Source organism: Vicugna pacos, chromosome 36 (genome assembly GCF_048564905.1).
Source record: "Vicugna pacos chromosome 36, VicPac4, whole genome shotgun sequence".
NCBI lineage: Eukaryota > Metazoa > Chordata > Mammalia > Artiodactyla > Camelidae > Vicugna > Vicugna pacos.
Genome location: NC_133022.1, coordinates 3,150,077 through 3,170,897, shown reverse-complemented (window position 1 = coordinate 3,170,897; position 20,821 = coordinate 3,150,077). Strand labels below are relative to the sequence as shown.

The 20,821-nt window shown below is 48.7% G+C and overlaps 1 protein-coding gene across 1 annotated transcript in view; it reads left to right on the top strand.

The window, feature by feature from the left end:
- Positions 1-4,688: 4,688 nt before the first annotated feature.
- The window catches only part of VOPP1 (VOPP1 WW domain binding protein), a 94,693-nt gene continuing 78,560 nt past the window's right edge, over positions 4,689-20,821 (top strand). The window contains exon 1 of the mRNA XM_072955543.1: positions 4,689-4,881. Within this exon, the coding sequence (XP_072811644.1) occupies positions 4,828-4,881 (54 nt within the window). The 5' untranslated portion in view covers positions 4,689-4,827. The remainder of the gene's footprint in view (positions 4,882-20,821) is intronic.

Below are 20,821 nucleotides of genomic sequence, written 5' to 3'. Positions count from 1 at the left end.
GGGTCCAAATAATGCTTAAGATTGGGAAACACTCAACTCAAGAAACATCTGTAGTTAAAGGCGAAATTATGTTGCAAGTTCTGAGTCCTTCAGTAACCCGGAGACAGGAAACTGCCAAGTCTTTCAGATAATGATGATTGAGGGGCCAGGGCTGCTAACACAGCTGAACCCAGTAGGTGACAGCTCACTGCTCTTCTCCACAACCCCGGAGTTTGAAAGTGTATTTCTCCTGGATTCCAGCTCACATCCTCCTTACATGTGAAGCTCCCCAGGCTTTATTTGGGACCTATTTAAAGGTTTATATTTCTAGTAAAGGACTTGTTCTGACTGTGAGCACTCATTTGGCACTTTGGTCTGATTTTTTTTTTTTTTTATCAGACTGTTTCGCTGAAACTGGCTGAAATTGCCCTTGGTTTATTCCCTTTGGAACAGGTGGTTAACCTTTGACTCATCCCTTCAGGAACAGAGGCTGTTTCTCTGAAACGGTGCCAAGTTTTTCAACCTTTAGCCTGTTGCTTTGGAAAGGCTGTCTTCTGAAGACTGGCTTTTTAAAAAAAGCCTTTGGCCTGGCTCCTCCAGGACCCACCGGTCTCCTTAAGACTGGCTGGGACAGGCTTGCAGCCTTTTGAATTGAGCTGTTTGAAAATTGTTCTTTACGCTAGAGGAAAAAATCTCTGAGAAATAATTGCAGGGATATTGTATCATATCACTTACATGTGGAATCTAAAAAAAAATCGTACACATGAACTTATAAAACAGAAACAGACTCACATAAACAAGCAAACGAACAAACTTGACTGTCTGGAAGCTGGGGAAGTCATCTTGAACTTCACGGTGATGGAGGAACCCACGTTACTGGCCAGGTGTTTTGACAACTGTGCACCGTGTGGTCGGTTTTAAAACGCCTTCACTGTTCTTATCACCTCGGTCCTCTGGTTTCGTGGAACCTACTAATGGCACCGTTAAGACTCAGCTGGCGAGGTCTGTCACAAGCATTGCTGTTGGTCCTTCTAAGTCCCAGGTCCACCTTTTTGGGAACTCATAAACTCTCACCTTTCGAGATGGTCACAGGGCGTCCAATGCACTTGGCTCCTGCCTCTTTTCACCCACAACTGATTAAAAAAAAAAAGAGAGAGAGAGAGAGATACCTCAATATTGCAAAACCCTAACTGCTTCCATTAAAAATAACCATCTTTTTCTTTAACACTTTTTATTGATTTATAATCATTTTACAATGTTGTGTCAAATTCCAGTGTTCAGCACAATTTTTCAGTCATTCATGGACATATACACACTCATTGTCACATTTTTTTCTCTCTGAGTTATCATAATATTTTGTGTGTATTTCCCTGTGCTATACAGTATAATCTTGTTTATCTATTCTACAGTTTTGAAATCCCAGTCTATCCCTTCCCACCCTCTGCCCCCCGGTAACCACAAGTCTGTATTCTCTGTCTATGAGTCTATTTCTGTCCTGTATTTACGCTTTGTTTTTGTTTGTTTGTTTGTTTGTTTTTGTTTTTGTTTTTTAGACTCCACATATGAGCGCTCTCATATGGTATTTTTCTTTCTCTTTCTGGCTTACTTCACTTAGAATGACATTCTCCAGGAGCATCCACGTTGCTCCAAATGGCATTATGTTGTCAGTTTTCATGGCTGAGTAGTATTCCATTGTATAAATATACCACTTCTTCTTTATCCAGTCACCTGTTGATGGACATTTAGGCTGTTTCCATGTCTTGGCTGTTGTAAATAGTGCTGCTATGAACATTGGGGTGCAGGTGTCATCCTGAAGTAGGGTTCCTTCTGGATACAAGCCCAGGAGTGGGATTCCTGGGTCATACGGTAAGTCTATTCCTAGTCTTTTGAGGAATCTCCACACTGTTTTCCACAGTGGCTGCACCAAACTGCATTCCCACCAGCAGTGTAGGAGGGTTCCCCTTTCTCCACAGCCTCTCCAGCATTTGTCAAAAAATAACCATCTTTTGGCAGAGCAATCTTTTCACAGTGTGCTCCCACAGTGTGGGATTCAAAGACCTGAAGTATTACACTTTTCAACGTGGAGTTTTTGTCCATTGGAAGGGATTCCTCCAGAACTCTCTTCAGCCTCACTGGAGCGCCCCCCCCATCAGGTTCTGATAACCAAGTCTGGGGCTGCCAAACTCCAAGGAAAAGACTCGTGATTCGCATGGCACATCTTTAAAAAGCACCAAACCCTGACTAGATCTTCACACCATCTGGTGACCAGAAAGAAGAGACTTACCGGAACTGAAGCCGATGACATGTGATGAAACAGCTTTCCCAGGATATCCGGATCAGGCTTAGCTGGAAGTCTGTCGCCAAACCTTCGACAATGACGTAACACTTCAGATGATCTCCAGAGTCTATGGTCTTGACAACATATGAACTTCAGATGAAAAAATGCCTGAGTTCTCTTTCCTAACCCCTCTTTGTTACTCAGCTGTGGCTTTAATAGTTTTCCAACCTGTGCATTTTCCCTCTGACATAAGACACTGCACCCAGGAAAGATTCTTCCCAACATTAAGGGATAAAAAGCTGTTGACACTAGAAAAGCCATCAGTGACGCTTTCACAGGAAGATCTTGATCAAAAGGGGTAAATGCAAAAAATTAATGAAAAGAAATCTCAGTTAAATAGTTGAGAGACCAGAAGGGGGAGCTCTCATAACCTATGATGATAGCAGAACCCAATAGGAAAGAAGCAAGATTTCTCTTCTTGCTCAGGGAGGACCCAGGCAAAGGAAAGTCATGGACTCTGTTTACTTTAGCCACCCCAACGTCCTCCTCTATAAAAGGGTACTCCCTCTTTCCACTGTGGGGCATGCATGTGGCATGCCATGGCCACACACCTCAAATTGCAATTCTCTGCTGTGTCTGAATGAACCCATCTTTGCTGGAGAAATTACTTATTTGTTTCAGGGCAACAACCCATTAATGAGGAACCAGCAAAGCTACTTCAAGGGAGAATGCAAGCAAGTGTGTATACAGAGCAAGTGACAAAGAGGAGAAACAGAAAACTCTTGGGGTGAAATTGATGAATCAGACAGAAAACTGGTTAAGGCTCTGAGCGTGGCAGAGGTCACTTGCATTTTTACAGGATAAGATCGTTTACATCATCACTGGGGAAAAAAAAACTTTGCATCTCTGTTACACAACACAGCCTGGGCTTCGTTTTCTGCAAGTTGAATTCTGCCCTTTAAGAGTAATAAAATGCTCTCACTTTAAATAGTAAGTCAAAGTTACTGGAGTCCAAAGACCCTTGGCGATCCTGTCCGATGGTGTGTTACCATTGCAATGAAGAGCAAGGGCGGCTTTTCTGCTTTACTGGCAAGTTCTGGTTCCAACAGGTGTGGTCTGGTGTTGCACGATTCAGTCAATCAGATGTGCACATTTGCTGAGATCTGGAAAAGTGTCTGGGACTCGTCTGAGGTGTTGTCTATTTCCCTGACCCCCCTCCCTTCACCTCTGGTCATGGGTAAGTTCATTTCCTTTACCTCCTTAACTAACTTGTAGCCTCACCGTCTGCACTCAGCACTTTGCATCCTGCTGGCGTAATTGATTCTCTCTCTCTCTAGACACCAGGCAGAATTTTCTTGCAACCCTCTGTGTACTGGCTCTCCTGCTCGGGGTCTGGTACAACTTACAAGTTCAAGAAATGGTTTTCGAATAACTGCACGAATAAGATGGGATCTGAGCCGTGTTGTGAAAAAAAAAAACATGGTGGGTAAGAGGTAGTGGGGGGTGGAAGGGGAATTCAGCAGAGGTGAAGGACATCTCAAAGTCACCAGCTGGAGGGTGGGCTTCAGTGTGGGCCAATTGTAGGGGAGCGCGGGGCAGGGCCAGGGCGGGAAGATCCAGGCATGAAAGCTCCACATCTAAGTGAGAGGTGAGGCTCAGGGAGCCTTCCGTCCGCGGTCTGCCTCCTCATCCTTTGGCTGTCCTTGCTGTCACACGTGGGGAGAGTGCATGGCCCCACCGGGCGCAGAGATCGAAGGGACCTTGAAGAACCTAGAAGCACACGACGCCGCGAGGCAGAGCAATGGGTTCACGGCCAGTCACCGCCCTCTGGAACAAGCCTCAGCCCGCAGGGACTTCGCTTCTTTCCAAAACCTTGCCAGGCCTATTCCAGGGTGACAGGACTGTGTCCTAGAGGGAGGAGACCCCTGGCAGCCACACTCCACCTCGGCGGCCCAGCCACTGCCCTCGGGGCCCCTGGCGCGCGCACTCAGGCGGGGCGGACCTTGGTCCCCAGGGGTGTGCCCAGGGGGTTGCGAGCTGGGGCGGGGCGCGCGAGCCGGGGGCGGGGTTTGCGCGAGAGACGGGGGTGCGGTGGGCGGGGGCGCGCGAGCCGGGGGGCGGGGCTTGCGCGCGAGCCGGGGGTGCGGTGGGCGGGGGCGCGCGAGCCGGGGGCGGGGTTTGCGCGCGAGCCGGGGGTCGGGGCTTGCGCGCGAGACGGGGGTACGGTGGGTGGGGGCGCGCGAGCCGGGGGCGGGGTTTGCGCGCGAGACGGGGGTGGGCTGGGCGGGGGCGCGCGAGCCGGGGGGCGGGGTTTGCGCGCGAGCCGGGGGGCGGGGCTTGCGCGCGAGCCGGGGGTGCGGTGGGCGGGGGCGCGCGAGCCGGGGGGCGGGGCTTGCGCGAGAGCCGGGGGTGGGCTGGGCGGGGGCGGGGCGCGGCGAAGGCTGCGCGGCGCATCCCCGCTCCTCGCCCGCTCGCGCGCCCCCGGCTCGTGCGCCCCCGGGGCCGGATCCCGCCCGCCGCGCAGGGGACGTGCCGCTATCCCGCGTCTGCGGCGAGGAGGGCGCGCCGCCATGGGCCGCCTGGCCAGGAGGGTGGCGGCGCTGCTGCTCGGGCTGCTCGTGGAGGTAGGGCCCCGCCGGGCCGGGCCGGGCTGGGCGGGGGCCGCCCCGAGGCGCACGCGAACCCCTCTTCGGGGAGCCCGGAAGGCCGAGGGCCCCTCTGTGTCGGGGAGTCGCCCCAGTGCCCCCCGCTCCTCTGACGCCCGCCGCGCGTGTGGGGAGGACCCCGAAGCATCTTCCCCGAGGGGCCCGGCTCGGGTGGGGGGGGCGATGAGGGTCCAGGGAGCGGCCCGGCGGTTCGGGGCGGGGTGGGGTGCCGCCGGGTCAAGGTGCAAGCGCGCGGGGACGCGGATGTGGGACATGTCACGGGAGCGCGAGGCGGACGGCAGGGCTGAGTAAGAGGGAATGTCGCCCTTGAGAAAACAGCGCAAAAGCTTCAGATGCAAGAGCAAAGCCCTGGAGAGCTGGCAGGGTGGGTGTGGCCTTCGGAGCCTGGACCGGGGACTGGACTTGCTGAAGCGGTCGCGGCGGGGGCGCTGGTGACCGCAGCCCCCGTGGGGACCTCGGCTGTCCCCGGCTGGGAGGTCGCGCCCTCGGATGCGGGCCACCTCCTTCTTGCCAGAGCGGCTTCCTTCAAATGTGAGCTCGTGGGATTCTGGGGTGTCGTTTGCATTCGGGTTTGTTCCGTCCCCTGCTCAGCTCCATTATTTTGAAGTGAATGTGTATTAAATTAATGAAGTGAGAGTAAGTGATGAGACTGCCTTCCGTTTCTGTCTTGAATATTTGTGGTCTTCAACTCTTTTCTTTAATAGTGGGGTGTTCGTGTTGGAAATCACCCCTTGGTTTTCTCCATTTATAAAGAAAGATACGTTACAAATGCTCTCCTAAAAGGTAGGTTGATGGCCAAGTTTCTGGCCCCAGGATCCGCCATAACAAAGGCTTCCTGTTCTGTTCTTACATCTCCCTGGCAGAGTGGTTTCTGTTTTTGTGGTTTCCCTCCACTTGCATTCTTTTCATTCATTCAGAATTCTATGACCTCACGAATCACATCGCCTCGGTGATTACGAGACAGGATAATGGGGAAATGAGTCTGAGGCCACTATTCACATAAAAAAACAAACGTATCTGTTCTTACACGTGCAGTCCCCGCACTTTTCAATCAGCACTTGATGAAATTATCTGGCATTTGTTGCTTCTGTCTTCCCCAGATCGTCTGTGTGGTGCTGTCCCCTGAATGTAGGGTAGACTGCCTCTTCCCAAAATAGATGCTCAGTTGCACAGGAGTGTTGCTGTGGGGGAAAAAAACAAAAACAAAAATGTACAACTGCAAAGTTGAGAATTAAGTTTAATTCAGCAGACTTACTGAGGACTTAAGCCCCGGACACAGCCTTTCAGCTCTGAGGGACTGCTGGGAAGAGGTCAGGGAGGAGCCAGGATATATATTTTTGCAAAAATAAAATAAAATAAAATTAATTATAGAAATAATTAATTTCTGTTAATTAAGGAAAACCAGACATCTCAGGTTAATAAATTTAGCGCCTTTCTCTGTATGGGAAGATGCTGGAAGAGTCTGGGCGCGTTGAAATCATTCCTTTGATCTGCAACTTAACTGTCTTGGGGCCAGAATTCTGTTTTTCTCCGTCCTGAATCCCCACAGGGTGCTGTCTGGGGCAGCTGCAGTGGCTGGTGGCTAGATGGATGCCACATCCTTTGTTCACTGAATATGGCAGGTGACATTCTTTGCCCACAGGAATTTATGGTCTTAACAGAGAATTCAAGTCATGTCTGAAAACTTCAAACAATCTTAGGCGGAACTGCGACAACACTAAAATTTAAGTGACGAAATGGATGCTGGCACACAGTCAAATATTTAGATGACTGGTGATTTTTGTTTTCATGGGATGGTTATTCCAAGCACCTGTTCTGTCTGTGGCAGAGGTATCTCTCCAAGGAATTACTAAGAAGATTTCTTTCTAATTTATCGCGTGGAATTTTATACATGGGGTATACGTCTGAGATGTTGTCACCTGAAGGGGGTTGCTCTGAATTTTGTCTAAAATTGGGTGTTACCAGCATACCTCGCGTGCTTTTGAAGCCCTGAATCACATGCATAAATGTGCGATTTCAGTTGCCGATTATGTGGAGAGGCCGAGGGCTGTCTTCCAGGTGAGGGCATAAGACGATCAAGGCAGATGTTTGAAGGCTTCTGACAGCCAGCTGCAACCTGGGATTCTTGTCTTTGTTTCTTTGTTCTGCTTGAGCTGGCTTCATTGCAGTCCTGGTGTGGTAGATCAGAAGCCACCTGGCAGCCTGTAAGCCGTCCGGGCCCCTCCTCTGGCACCCTGTTCCTAGCCAGCACCACGCAGGAAGATTGCAGGCGGGGGTTAAGCTAGCAAGGGGTCCTTGAGCAGGGAGAGGGGTCTGAAAGCCGTCTCAGAAGGGCTTTCCTCCCCTGCCTCACATCCTCTTATAAAAATTCACTTTGCTTCTACACATAAAGACTGCGTGTTTGTTACTTAGCAAGCACTTCCAGAGTGTGTACCCTGAGGCACGCATTGTTCTGAGCACTTGACAAACATTAACTCCTTCATCTTATCAATTGCTTGTACCCGTTTTTGTTTCAAATGGGAGGTGTTAAAAGAGCTTGTCCGCAGTCCCTCTGCTGTGAGGTGGGAGGGCTTGAGATGTCAGCTCAGGCGGTGGCCCCCGCTCCCTGTGCTATGCTCCTGGACAGACAGACATGGAAAGGGTTTGTACACGGGTGCTCCCAGGGCCGGTGGTGGGCTCGGAGAGGTGTTCGGTCCACGCAGGAGCTAAACCAGCAAAGTGCCCTCTAGGAACTCAGCCACATCTCCTTAGGGGACCACAGAATTTGGCATCCACACTGAAATCGGGGGCTGTACCCCAGGCAGCGAGACCGTCCTGGAAGCCCTGGTGTGCACCCCTCGCCAGAAGCCCAGGCAGGGCTTTAACAAAGTGGGAACAGGCCGCTGATCGCAGCGTCACTTCCCCGGGGAGGCTCCTGATTCCCGCAGTGGCCTTTCCTTCCTGTTAACTCAGAATTGCCTGTGAGTTGCATGGGGAGCCGGCGAGGACCCTGTTTCATCTTCCCCCTTACCCGGTCACTCTGCGTACATCCCAGGCCCCCGGGCCATGAGCGTGGCCACACAGTAGGGGTCTTTTGGGGTCATAAAATTCTATGATGGTCTTCTGTCCCCTGGTTCATGTGAGGCCCTGAGAACAGCGCCTTTAGGAAGAGGGAGAATGCTGAGAGCCGCCTCCCAGAAGCCCTGGTGAAGCAGCTCCCAGTGGCCGTCCCTGGGCTGCAGAGCACCTTAGAAACTGGAAAAGAAAAGAGGTTGGAAAGCTGATGGTGCCTTTGACCCTGGGGAGCCATTAGGCCCCGAGCATACGCGCTCCTGTGGGCCTTCATCAGAGGGCGTGGCTTTCTAGCTCTGTCACTGCAGTTTCTTCCCAGGGGCCGGGTTGTTGACACTTTTGTAATAGACTGAGTGGTGTTTGTTCTGGCTTCTGTCCTTCCGGAAATGAGCGCAGACCTGCGCAGCGCCCCGTTCAGTGTGACACCCTCCCGTGCCAGTGTCGGGGGTCCCGCTGTGCCCATTCACGGGGGAAATAACTCTGTGCCAGGTGACCTTATTAAGAGACTGGCATCAGTAGCTTTCTGACCCTCTCCTGGAGCCAAAAGCTGGAAAACTTTAAGCAAGGCCACTGTGTGTTTCATAATTATTCTGGCCAATGGACAGCCCTTCTTGGGCTAGAAAGAAAGGAGTGGTCTTGTCTTAGAGAGAGAGGGTCGGGAAGGAAGCATTGTCTTTTGCAACTAGGGAAAAATAAGAGAGTTATTGAGTATTTTTCTCAAGTCCTTTGTATTTTGAGGCCCAGGAGTCTTGAAATGAGACCCAAGTCATGTTTTAAGAGTGTTTCCTGTTGCCACGAACGTGGCAGCCTCTGGGTGCCAATTTTCTGAAATCCATCGTTTCAAGCCTCCCGCTCTTGAAGAGTTTTTAGATTTCTGCAGTTTGAATGAGAAAGGAGCCTGTAGGGAGTCTGTTAGGGCTGGAAGCTCCACGGGAGGCCGGGGGCGCGAGGATGCGAGGTGGCAGTGATCAGCGAACCTGGTGGCACGGACACCACTCCGAAGTGGGGCAAACTGGCTCCCGGTGTGTGAGGAGGTCTCAGAGCTCTGGGCCCAGACCTGGGAGCCTCGTGAGCCCTTGCTGTCCTTTGGTTTGTACACAGCTGGGGCGGGGGGGAGTCGGTCAGTGACTCCAGAAGTCCATAGATTAGGCTGGTGGCCACTGGATATCTCACCATGGGTTGGCACGTCATTTTTTTAGAACCCATGTGTGTCCTCTCAATGAGGCCTACCAAGATCTTGCTCTGACCAAGCCCCTCCTTTTTCTGTGTCTATCACCTTCAAAACATGGAATATACTTTCCATAATCTAGTGGTCCATTGTGTTATCTGAAACCGTATCTGGCACAGAGCAGGGACTCAGTGCGTATTTGAGTGAATAAATAGATCAGGGGGTGATGACCATGGAGAAGAGTCTGAATAGGTCTCTAGAAAGAGAGGGGAAGGCGATCCATTAGCCGTGGGCTCTGAAGGGGGCCACGTGTGCTTCAACTTGGAGCTGACTTTTATTTGAATATTTCTAGGGCTGGAAACTCACTGTCTCAAAACAAAGCATCAACTCTGCGGCCCATTTCCGCAGTTAAAGTTTTCTGTTCCGTTGAGCGGAAATGTCTGCGCCGTTGCGCCTGGCTCTAGCTCTGTTCCTTGGGCTTTTCCAGAGGAAGTGCCATCACGATGACGGCCCCTTGGTGTCTGAACACAGCTGTGCTGGTCCCCACTGTGTTCTCCTCCAGGCTCCATCTCCATCTGTCGTTTCTCACAAGATGTGGTTTCGAATTTGAAAACCGCCAAGCTGCATGGGCAGCACTCAGGAAACCATCACTGTCTGAAAAAAGCGGGTCCTAGAAAACGGCCCCTCAGAGTGGATCCACTTCAAAAGAGGGGTCAAAATTTCATAGCTGATAGTGGGGGGAGAAAGCTTGATGGAGCGTTGTTTTGAGAAAGCAGAGCCCAGATGAGAAAGATGAATTAATTTGTTGTTTGTCTTATCATTTCTCATTTCTTTTCTTTTTTTCCTTTGAGAGGGAATGCAATTTGGTTTCTTCATTTTTCTTTTTTTTTTTTTTTAATGGCAGTGCTGGGGATGGAACCCAGGACCTCATGTATGCTAAGCACGCTCTCTACACCTGAGCTGCACCCTTCCCCAAAGATGAATGAATTTTATCCTAAGTACCCATTTTTAGAATTGAGTCAATGTGGGGGCGAGGAAGGGAGATTCACTTTTCTGCTAAAATCCTGTGATGTGTAACAGCACAGTCTTCACTTGACTTTGCAAGTTAAGGGCATGATCATAGTAAGGGTTTTATTTCTTTTTTTTTCCCCCAGAATTATTTAGTCTGTTAATCAAAGCCCACCTTACGTCCACCTCCAGCTTCTCTTGGTCTTTTTAATTCATATCACTTTTCCTTTGGGCATCTGTTGGGTTATTTCTTTTTAATAGGCTTTATGTTTTTAGAGGAGTTTCAGGTTCACAGCAGAATTGAGCAGAACACACAGAGTTCGCACAGAGCCCTCCCCACCCACACATATGTCCTCCCGACCCTCAACATCCCTCGTCAGTGTGGCATCTTTGGTGCCATCGATGAACCAACATGGGCACATTATTATCAACCAAAGTCCACAGTTTACATGAGGGCTCGCTTTTGATGTTGTACATTCTGTGGGTTTTGCCAAAATGCATGATGACATGTGGCCACCACTATGGTGTCACACAGAATAATTTCATCGCCTTAAAATTCCCTTGTGCTCCATCTGTTCCTCCCTCCCTCCCTCCTTCTCCCCAAACCGCTGGAAACCATGATCTTTTTATTGTCTCTGTAGCTGTGCCTTTTCCAGAACGTCATTTGGTTGGAATCGTACGGTTTGTAGCATTTCCAGACTGGCTTCTTTCATTTACTAATGTAACTTTTAAGTTTCTTCTGTGTCTTTCATGGCTTGATAAGCCTTTTTTTTTTAACTGCACATATATTTTTTAATTTTAATTTACATATATGTACTGTTTATTGTTTCTAAGAATGTTCAGAGCTTTAGCTTTTTGAACTTACATAGTTATTAAAGGAATGAAGCCACCTGTTGGCTTGTTACCAACAGGTACCTGCCACATCCGTTTGTCTGTTTCATAGGCTTCATGAGCCACTGCGTCTTTGGGAGATCTGCATGGTCACGGTCATGGTCACTGTGTTGGACTGTCCTGGGATCCTGCCCTCTGAGGTTGACCCGGAGCAGCTCGTGCGACGTGGCGCTGTCTGAGAAGGGGTGACTTCGGTGCTGAGTGCATTTTGTCAGCCGGCGTGCCTCCCATCTCTTCCCCCCTGGGCCTTGTCTGAGCGGTAGACACGCTCCGCCCTGCATGTGCCGTCTCTCTGGCACTGTCACCGCCCCTGTTTGAACCTTTTCATCGCGAAGAGAAGCCAAGAGTTGCACATTGAGTTTGCAGTTGCAGAGCTGTTTAGCATCATATTTAAAACCCAAATTGAGGACGATATCTTGATTCTAATTATATTTTACATTACTTTTCATCTCAAGTTCTTAAGCCTGTCAACATCTGTCTGAATACTATTTTTTTTAAAAATCCAGTATCCTTTATGGTTTTGCTACATCGAGGGTGAAGTATATGGCTAAGATTTTTGACACCGATATCCTTAATTTTTAAAAGTCAGAATTTAGCTGTAAATATTCACTGTTTTTAAGTGCTTGATCACTTGCTCTTGGTGAAGAAAGACCCAGCAAATGAGGGCCTGGAACTCTGGCAAAGTATCTAAATGTGGGTCTTCTTTGCACTCATGCTGCCGAGCAATCCAGAAGCCTTATGCGACACCGTTGTTTGGTGACCAGGAAACGGTGACCCTTCGCTACTTAAGGAGTCAGGTGGTGGATGAACACAGGGAGGCAGTGGGTATGAATATATACACTTTCAGGAAATGCAGCTGTGGACTTCAGAGCTTTTGACAAGGGCACAGAACTGAGGTAGTATCTTATAAATCAGGTTGGACGTTGATTGATGATTGATTTTGAACTTGAAGCACAGAAGACGCCTGCTGGTGGTGTTTTGTTTAGATGGTGTCAGTCCATCTGAGCCGCCGTAACAAACTTCAGAACACTGGGTGGTTTGCAAAGAGCAGAAGTTCTGGAGGCTGGGAAGACAGCATCCTGGTCCAGTCCTGGTGAGGGACCTCTTCCTCGTTCATACCTGGTTCGTACCTGGCACCTCCTCACGTGGTGGGAGGGACACACAATCTCTGCGCGGTCTCTTTTATAAAAACATTAATCCCATCAACCCTTGTGATCTAATCACACCCCAAAGCCCCCCACCTCCTAAGTCACCACATCGGCGTTAGGATTTCAACGTGAATTTTGAGAGGTGGGGGACATGAACATTCAGGCCAGAGCAGGTGGCGCCATAGCCCCGTGTTGTGGGACCTCGGCGCTTTGTGGATCGGCTGGGAGCCTTTGTAGTAAACTCAGGCTGTCCTTGGCTTAGCTGAGCCCCTTGTAGGAAGAGAAGGCCCTCGTTGTTGAGGGAAGCGGTGGGAAGGGCCACCGGTTGGAATTTAGCTCCGCACAGGTTGCGCCAACAGATTGCGAACACGGTCAGCTGTTTGTAAGCAAGGTTTTTCGCCCGGGTTTCCTGCCAGAAATGGAGGCTGCACATCTGCAGAGAGGGAGGGCCCCAAATACCTTTTTGTTTAAAAATGATGCTTTTTTGGCCTTTTTAGGGTATATGTGACTAGGCTCGGTCATTAGCGGCCGAAACAAAGGAAGATTGCGATTACTGTCCCCTTTGGCTCGTAATTTTTGCCCTGGGTAAGGTCATCAAAGGGTCCCAGCGGGCATTCTCTCCCCGCGTCTATGCTTTTTTGGGTGGTGGGCCGGAAGGCAGCAGCCACGCAGGTCACATCTTGACTTTTTAACCAAGTGACGATGAGTGACACCCTTTTAGCTCATCTCAGTCTCGTGGCATTCGGTGATTTGTGACCAGTGTTGTCCCAAGAATCAAACCAACCATGGCTTCGCGGAGGGTGGGGACACATCGCAGACTCTTATGGGGGGTGGGGAGTGTGTTTGTGAAGTGTAGTTGTGGTACCTCGTTTCCTCAGTCAGATGGAAAAGAAGCAGGGCTGGCAGGGTGTGGCGTGTATGAGGCAGGTCCCCCAGCCTCAGGGCACCCCTGTCTTTGATGAAGCCTCTAGAACCTCATTCTGCTGTCTGCTGACCTCAAGATACAGTCCAAGGAGTTCAGCCTTACGCTCTATTTTCAGGAACCCTGGCTTCTTTTTTCTGTTTGTTTTTTTTTTTTAATTTATTTCATGTCGCTTTCCTCCTGACCACTTTTCTCTAGCTCAGAGATTGTCAAAAATTGGGTTTGTATGCTCTCTGGAGGCATTTTCAAAACCCGTATACCCCTTCGCACGTTTTATGGAATCCTTTGCATTACAGATTTTAAATGATCGATAAATTTATTCCAGTGAGATCAATGGGTATTAATCGCTCAGGTATTCTGAAAACTACTTGAAATTAAACTAGAACATCATTCTTTTAATGCATCCAATGGAATCAAAATACCAGCTGCAATTTGATACTGATTCTTGTGGATGGAGAGCGTCGCCTGCCGTATCAGTAAACAAAGGATGCTGCGGCCGGCAAGCCATCAGCCACTGCAGCTGCCACGACTGGGCACCCTGAGGGGATTCAGGATGCAGAAAAACAGCAGACTGGCCTTAGTAGCTAAGGTGCACGTCAAAGAAATGATTTCAGAGTCCACACTATTGCATCTTCCCATGGAGAGAAAAGTGCAAGATGTCTGGTTTTCTTTAGTTAACAGCAATGTTTTGATGTTCAGACTACCTGGTCTTTGTCGCAGAAACTCCGATATATCCCTTACCTCTTTGGAGCAGTCCCTCCAAGCTATCTGAGAGGCTGTCTCCAGGGCTGAAGTCCTCAGTATGTCTGCCGAATAGAACATAATTCTCAAAAAAAAAAATTAAAAATTAAAGAAAAAAAGAAATATGAGACCAAACCAAAAATAGAAGGGGAAAAACCCCATAATTCTCAACTTTCAGGTTGTGCATTTTTCTTCAGTTAACATTATCATTCCTTTAAAAATAGACAAACAAGCTCATCTCTAACAGTTGGAAAATTTATGTCATCTCCTTTTCTCTGACCTTCTGCTTCCATTCTTTTTACCCTGCAGAACTTTAATGAAACCCATGCTTAAGTCTGTTTTTTTTAATATCTATCTTTTTTTGTAACAGAAATACATATCTCGAGTTAATTTTAAAAGCATTTCCTCAGATAAGCCATTCAAAGATTAGAAATTGGAACCTGACTATAACTCAATAAAAAAAATTGACTAATGGATTTATCATTACACATTTGACTGAAACAATAACTACATTCCAAGCTGAATAGTCTTCAACAGACAAGTTTACTGGAAGCGAATTTCTGGGTGAGCTGAGTGAGGATTTCTTTTTTCCAATTAGATCATGTATCACTGGTAGAAATGGAAGAAGTTTTGTACTGAACTTCTTTTGACTCATGTGCCCAAACCTCATAGTCAGCTGTGATCAGGTCATTTTTTCACTTTAGCTGGAAGCAAAGAGTTTAAGAGCAGCGGTCAAGTGTGTCCTGACGGAGACCACCTCCTTGACAGACCCTCAGTGAGCTTCCTCTGAGGGTCTCTTGACCAGGCCCCTGAGTTGCCCTTCTGGGTCGGTCTGCACAGAGCCAAGTTCAGCAAGAATCTTGCCGAGTAGCCCCCTACCCTTGGTATCCAACTGCTTTGACCTGCCTTCAGCAAGAATTCTGTTCAGTCAGTTTCGCAAAAATGTCCCCGCCCTCAGTGCGTCCTCCCAGTGATTTTTCCACTCCCTGACCCCGTCGCTCTGCTCCGTGGCTGTAAACCCCCGTTTGTCCCCGTTGGGTTTGGAGCTGAGCTCTGTCACCCTCTCTGCAAGTGCAGAGTCGTGAGCGAACCCTTTCCTACCGTCTCAGCAAGCAGCAGAGTTAGTCCCCGCGGGCAGGGTTGGTATCTGATGCCTGGGACAGTTTGCAGTTCGAGGACAACGCATCCCAGTAAGAGCAGGAGTCGGGGGGGAGGTGTGCCTTGCTTTGTAAAGAGGAGAAGGGTGACCGGGAAAGGGGGACCACCTTGGTCACTTGACCAGCATCTTCACCAGAACCTGAGTTCCCTGGCAGGTCAGTTTTAGGAAAAGAGGGCCTATGGGAGTTACGGTCTAGAAATCGGGTTTTTAACAGCACGGAGGAGTGTCCGTTAGTTAAGTCTCTGATCCTCCGAGGACCTCCCTGCCCGTCTGATACTGGGGAGCTTTGAGCCATTACCTGCGCCTTGGGCTGCAGCGCAGAGCGATGGCGTGTGTCCCCGGGTGTGGGCCCTGGGCAGCTCTGCTTTCTGAGAGGCGCTTCTGATGAGATGGTGAGATGGGAGCCTTCGGTCCTTCCAGCCAGACAAGACTTGCTCCGGGTCCCTGAAGGCACCACACTTCCTCTGCGCGTTTCCCCTTCCCCCTGACTTTGGCATTTCAGCTCCCACTGTGGTTAAAGACCCTCAGGTGATGTCTGGGAAGACAGTGCTGATGGTCCCCGCAGGTAAGAGCTGCAGGACCTGGCCAGTCTACTCCCAGAAGCTCCTAGCTCAGGGGTCTTCCTCGCCTGCCTGTTAGGTCTTCTTGAGCAGAGACGGGGGGAGATCAGAGCTTGGATATAGAGGTTAGCGCCAGGAAAGAGAGTGGGGGTCTGAGGAGGCAGATGAGCTGGAGGGAAGTTGCACGTATATTTGAGGTTTAGTGGAAAGAGGTTGAGGCAACACTGGTGGGATGTCCTGAACTTTTTGTTAACCATGAAGATGAGTGAGAAGGGTCTTACTTCAAGTAGTGGGGAAGGTCCAAGAGAGCAGCTGGGGGACCGGTCCCCAGGGAGCTGCATCCTAGCATCTCAGAGCATCCATGGTGGAGGTGAAGGTGAGCCTTTCTTTTTCTTTTTCTTTTTTTTTTTTAATTGAGTTATAGTCAGTTTACAACGTTCTGTCCATTTGTGGTGCACAACACAATGCTTCAGTCATACGGAACATACATATATTCATTTTCATATTCTTTTTTTACCGTGAGCTACTACAAGATATTGAATATATTTCCCTGTGCTCTACAGTATAATCTTGTTTATCTGTTTTATATTTACTAGTCAGTATCTGCAAATCTCAAGCTCCCAGTTTATACCTTCTCACCCCGCCCCCTTCACCGGCAACCGCAAGTCTGTATTCTATGTCTGTGAGTCCGTTTCTGTTTTATATATAAGTTCATGTGTCTTTTAAGAGTCCACATATGAGTCATCTCATATACTATTTTTCGTTCTGTTTCTGGCTTACTTCACTTAGAATGACAGTCTCCAGGGCCATTCATGTTGCTGCAAATGGCATTAGTTTATCCTTTTTCATGGCTGAGTAGTATTCCATTGTATAAATATACCACAGCTTCTTTATCCAGTCATCTGTCGATGGACATTTAGGCTGTTTCCATGTCTTGGCTGTTGTAAATAGTGCTGCTGTGAACAATGGGGTGCAGGTGTCTTTTAGAATTAGGGTTCCTTCTGGATATATGCCCAGAAGTGGGATTCCTGGGTCATACAGTAAGTCTATTCCTAGTCTTTTGAGGAATCTGCACCCTGTTTTCCACACTGGCTGCCCCGGGGTTGAGCATTTCTGATAGTCCTGTGGATACAGCCGGGAGTCCTTGGCTTGCCCCCCAGTGGCATGGGGACAGACGAATGGGAAGGTGGCACCAGAGCTGGGTTTAGTGCTGTGGGCCTGGCGGCGTGCCTGGAGTAGGAGTTCTAAGGGGTTAGTGTTCAGGTGGCTGACAACCACCTGAGGGTCACTGAGGGTCATTGCTGGAGTATGTGAGGCTAGAAGGGGGTTGATGGCTTGGGAAATGAGGACTGCATGATGGCAAAGAAAAAAGTGGAGGTCCCTTGGGAGCCAGGTGAGTCTGTGTGGCAGATCCACCAGACGGGAGCCTTCGGGAGAGGGGGAGGGTGGAGATGCTGTGCTGTGAGCTCTGTATTAGTTTCCCATGGCTGCCGTGACAAATTACCGAACACCGATGGCCTGAAACAACGCAGGTTTTTGTCTTACAGTTCTGCAGGTCAGAAGTCTTACAAGAGTCTTGCTAAAACCAGGGTGTCAGCAGGGCTGCACGGCTGCACTCTTTCTAGTGGAGAATCTGTTTCCTCATCTTTCAAAGCTTCTGGAGACTTGTCCCCAGTCCTTGGCTGGTGCCCCCTTCTTCCATCTTCAAAGCCGGCAGCGTGGTGTCTTCCAGTCTCCCTCACCCTTGTGCCTCCTTCTGTCAAGTACAATGGTTGTCGGGGTGACACTGGGCCCACCTGCATTAGCCGGTGCATCTTCCCAGCTCAGGATCCTTGGCTGATCCCACCTGCAGAGCCCTTCTGCCGGGGAAGCTTCCGAGGGTGGACCGGGGACATCTCTGAGGGGCAGAAGAGAATTCTGCTCACCACAGGGTTGAAAAAAAATTATTTCTTAAAATATGTACTGCACCTGAGCCACTGTTAGTGGCATATTTCTGCAGTTCATTGGCAAATAATGAGGCGGCTCTTTGGTCACTGACCTGAGCAGTTCAAAGCCTCATTAAGGATTTGCTGAATTAAGTTGAGGTCTGTCTCGTGCTCTGGGTTCTTGGCGGCGGTCACGTCAGTGGAAGGTGAGGGTTTCCTTCTAACTTTTCTAAGTTCCTTCAGTATCGCGGACAAGGAAGAGGTTTCTGGCACGACGGAGCTGGCTCCGGGTTATTTGGTGCCATTGGTGTTTCGACCACTTCCTCGCAGGCAAGGAGCTGCTGTTTGAGCTCATGACCCCCGGGCTTCGGTCAGCTGAGCCGGGCGTGAGGTGTGGTCCCTGGGACAGCTGGCCAGGGGCTGTTCCTGGAGGCTTCCTCCTGGATGAAGGACCGCCTTGACTGTCCACCTTACACCTAACGTCCTCCTGACCTAAGGTGTCTGTGTACTTGGAGCACAAACATCAGTAATGCAGTTAAGCCTTCGGAAGGAAACCTGAAGTACTAGAAGGCTTTCCAGTGAAGCTACTCCTCGCTGACCTTGAACCCCGACCTCCCCTTGGCGTTCTCTTGTTTTTCAGCAAGTCCACATTATTGCGGAAAAGGTCTCAGGGCACTAACATGGCTCGCTCTTTGACACCCAGCGCCATCAGTGATGCGGGGTCTGGTGGCAGCCCTTGAGCATCCCGTGTTTCAGGCCGCAGTCTGAAGTCCTTACCCCGTGGGGTCTGTGTCCACAGGGAGGCTGGGGGGAGCGCGCGGGGGGATAGGTGGGTGAGCGTGGGCCGTGGGGGTGGCACAGCCCACGGCGCGGTCTCGCTGCCCGTGTCCCAGGCTCTGATCGTGGCTCTCGGGAGCCCGAGCACAGATGGCTGGAGTTGGCGTCACAGCATCCAGGGGGGCAGGGTCCACCCGCTGTTGAACCCAGTGTCGATCTTCCGTGCGATTGTGAGCATGTACACAAGTCAGTGGGTGTGAAACATTCACGTCATTTGTGTGAGTGTACGTTTTTTTTTTGTTTGTTTTGTTTTTTTAACATTTTTTATTGATTTATAATCATTTTACAGTGTTGTGTCAAATTCCAGTGTTCAGCACAATTTTTCAGTCACTCATGGACATATACACTCATTGTCACATTTTTTTCTCTGTGATTTATCATAACATTTTGTGTATATTTCCCTGTGCTATACAGTGTAATCCTGTTTATCTATTCTACAATTTTGAAATCCTAGTCTATCCCTTCCCACCCTCTACCCCCCTGGTAACCACAAGTCTGTATTCTCTGTCCATGAGTCTATTTCTGTCCTGTATTTATGCTTTGTTTTTGTTTGTTTGTTTTTGTTTTTTAGATTCCACATATGAGCGATCTCATATGGTATTTTTCTTTCACTTTTTGGCTTACTTCTCTTAGAATGATGTTCTCCAGGAGCATCCATGTTGCTGCAAATGGCATTATGTTGCCGGTTTTTATGGCTGAGTAGTATTCCATTGTATAAATACACCACATCTTCTTTATCCAGTCACCTGTTGATGGACATTTAGGTTGTTTCCATGTTTTGGCTATTGTAAATAGTGCTGCTATGAACATTGGGGTGCAGGTGTCATCCTGAAGTAGATTTCCTTCTGGGTACAAGCCCAGGAGTGGGATTCCTGGGTCATACGGTAAGTCTATTCCTAGTCTTTTGAGGAATGTCCATACTGTTTTCCATAGTGGCTGCTGTGTGAGTTTACATTTATTTCTCTGGGGGAAAGTTTAAAGTGGGCATCTGAAAAAAACGCAGAAGGATTTGCCTGTGTGTGTTAGACTGTGTTACCGGTTGGGTTACCAGGAGGAAACCCATTCAACTGATGTAAACTTTGAGGACGTGTATTCCTTCCTCTGGTAAGAAGTCCTGCGTGGTTGGGGTCCCCTCAGGGTCAGTTCACGCGGCGGCTCTGTGCTGTCCTTGGGGCCTTTCCGCTTTGTCATTCGGCCGCGACTTGGGGCTGCTTCTGTCCTTGTGGTCGCGTCGTGGGTGGGGGTAGTTGGTTCTGCGCGAGATGCAGATAAGCCAGCTTCCCACGCGTCTGTTAAGACATCGATGTGTTTGTTCTGTTCCGGCCGAGCGGTGCTGCTTGGCTCCCCCAGCCCCAGGTTTCCCCGGTGAGAAACACATTTTGGACGAGGATGGTGTTAGATGGGTCCTTAGGGATCAGCATTGTGGAATCAAAAATCAGCCCAGTGATTCAGGTGTAAACACACACAGAGACCTTCTTGCTGAGATGTGGGGTTTTGTAACTGTTTTTTTTGAAACATCTTACACTGGAGTATTTTTCAGACTCTCCAACATTCTTTACTTTTTCTGACTTAAAAGATGATGGGGGTGATGCGGTAGCTGGCACTTCCTGCGTGTTTATTCTGTGCCAGACACTATCCAAATAAAAAAATTTGGGTCTTTCGAATTTTCTTTTCTTTTTTCCGAGTTTACTGAGATCTAGTGGACAAGTTAAAATTTTACGTACATTTAAGGTGTATAATGTGATGGTCTGATATATATGTACATTGTGAAGTGATTGACACAGCCAAGCTAATTAACATCCCCGCATACAGTTACCTTTTGTACGTGTGTGCTGAGAACAAGTCTCTTGGCAAATTAATGGTTTTATTAATTGCAGTCACCATGCTGTGCTTTAGATCTCCAGAACTTACTCCTCCTACATAACTGAACTCTTTTTTTTTACCATTTTTTATTGATTTATATAACTGAACTCTTGTACCCTTTAACCAACACCTCCCCATTTCCCCATCCACTCAGCTCTTTGGCAGACATCATTCTACCCTCTTTACGAGTTTGACTTTTTTAGATTCCATGTATACGTAAGATTGTGTAGTTTTTGTCTTTGTGAATCTGCCCTATTTCATTGAACGTAATGTCCTCCAGGGTCATCTGTGTTGTCCAGTGGCAGAATATGCTTTTTTATGGCTGAGTAATATTTCACTATAAATATAATATTATATGTTTCAAATAAATATATTTATATTTATATATAAATAATTACTTGTATTTAAACACATGTTTATTTATGTAACTTTTATTTAAATAAGTAAATATAGTGTGTGTGTATATATATATATATATGTATATACATCACATTTTCTTTTTTTTTATAATTTTTTTTTTGCGTTGGGGGGAGGTAATTAGGTTTATTTATTTATTTTCAGAGGAGGTACCGGGGATTGAACCCAGGACCTCACGCCTGCTAGGCAGGCGCTCTCGCACTTGAGC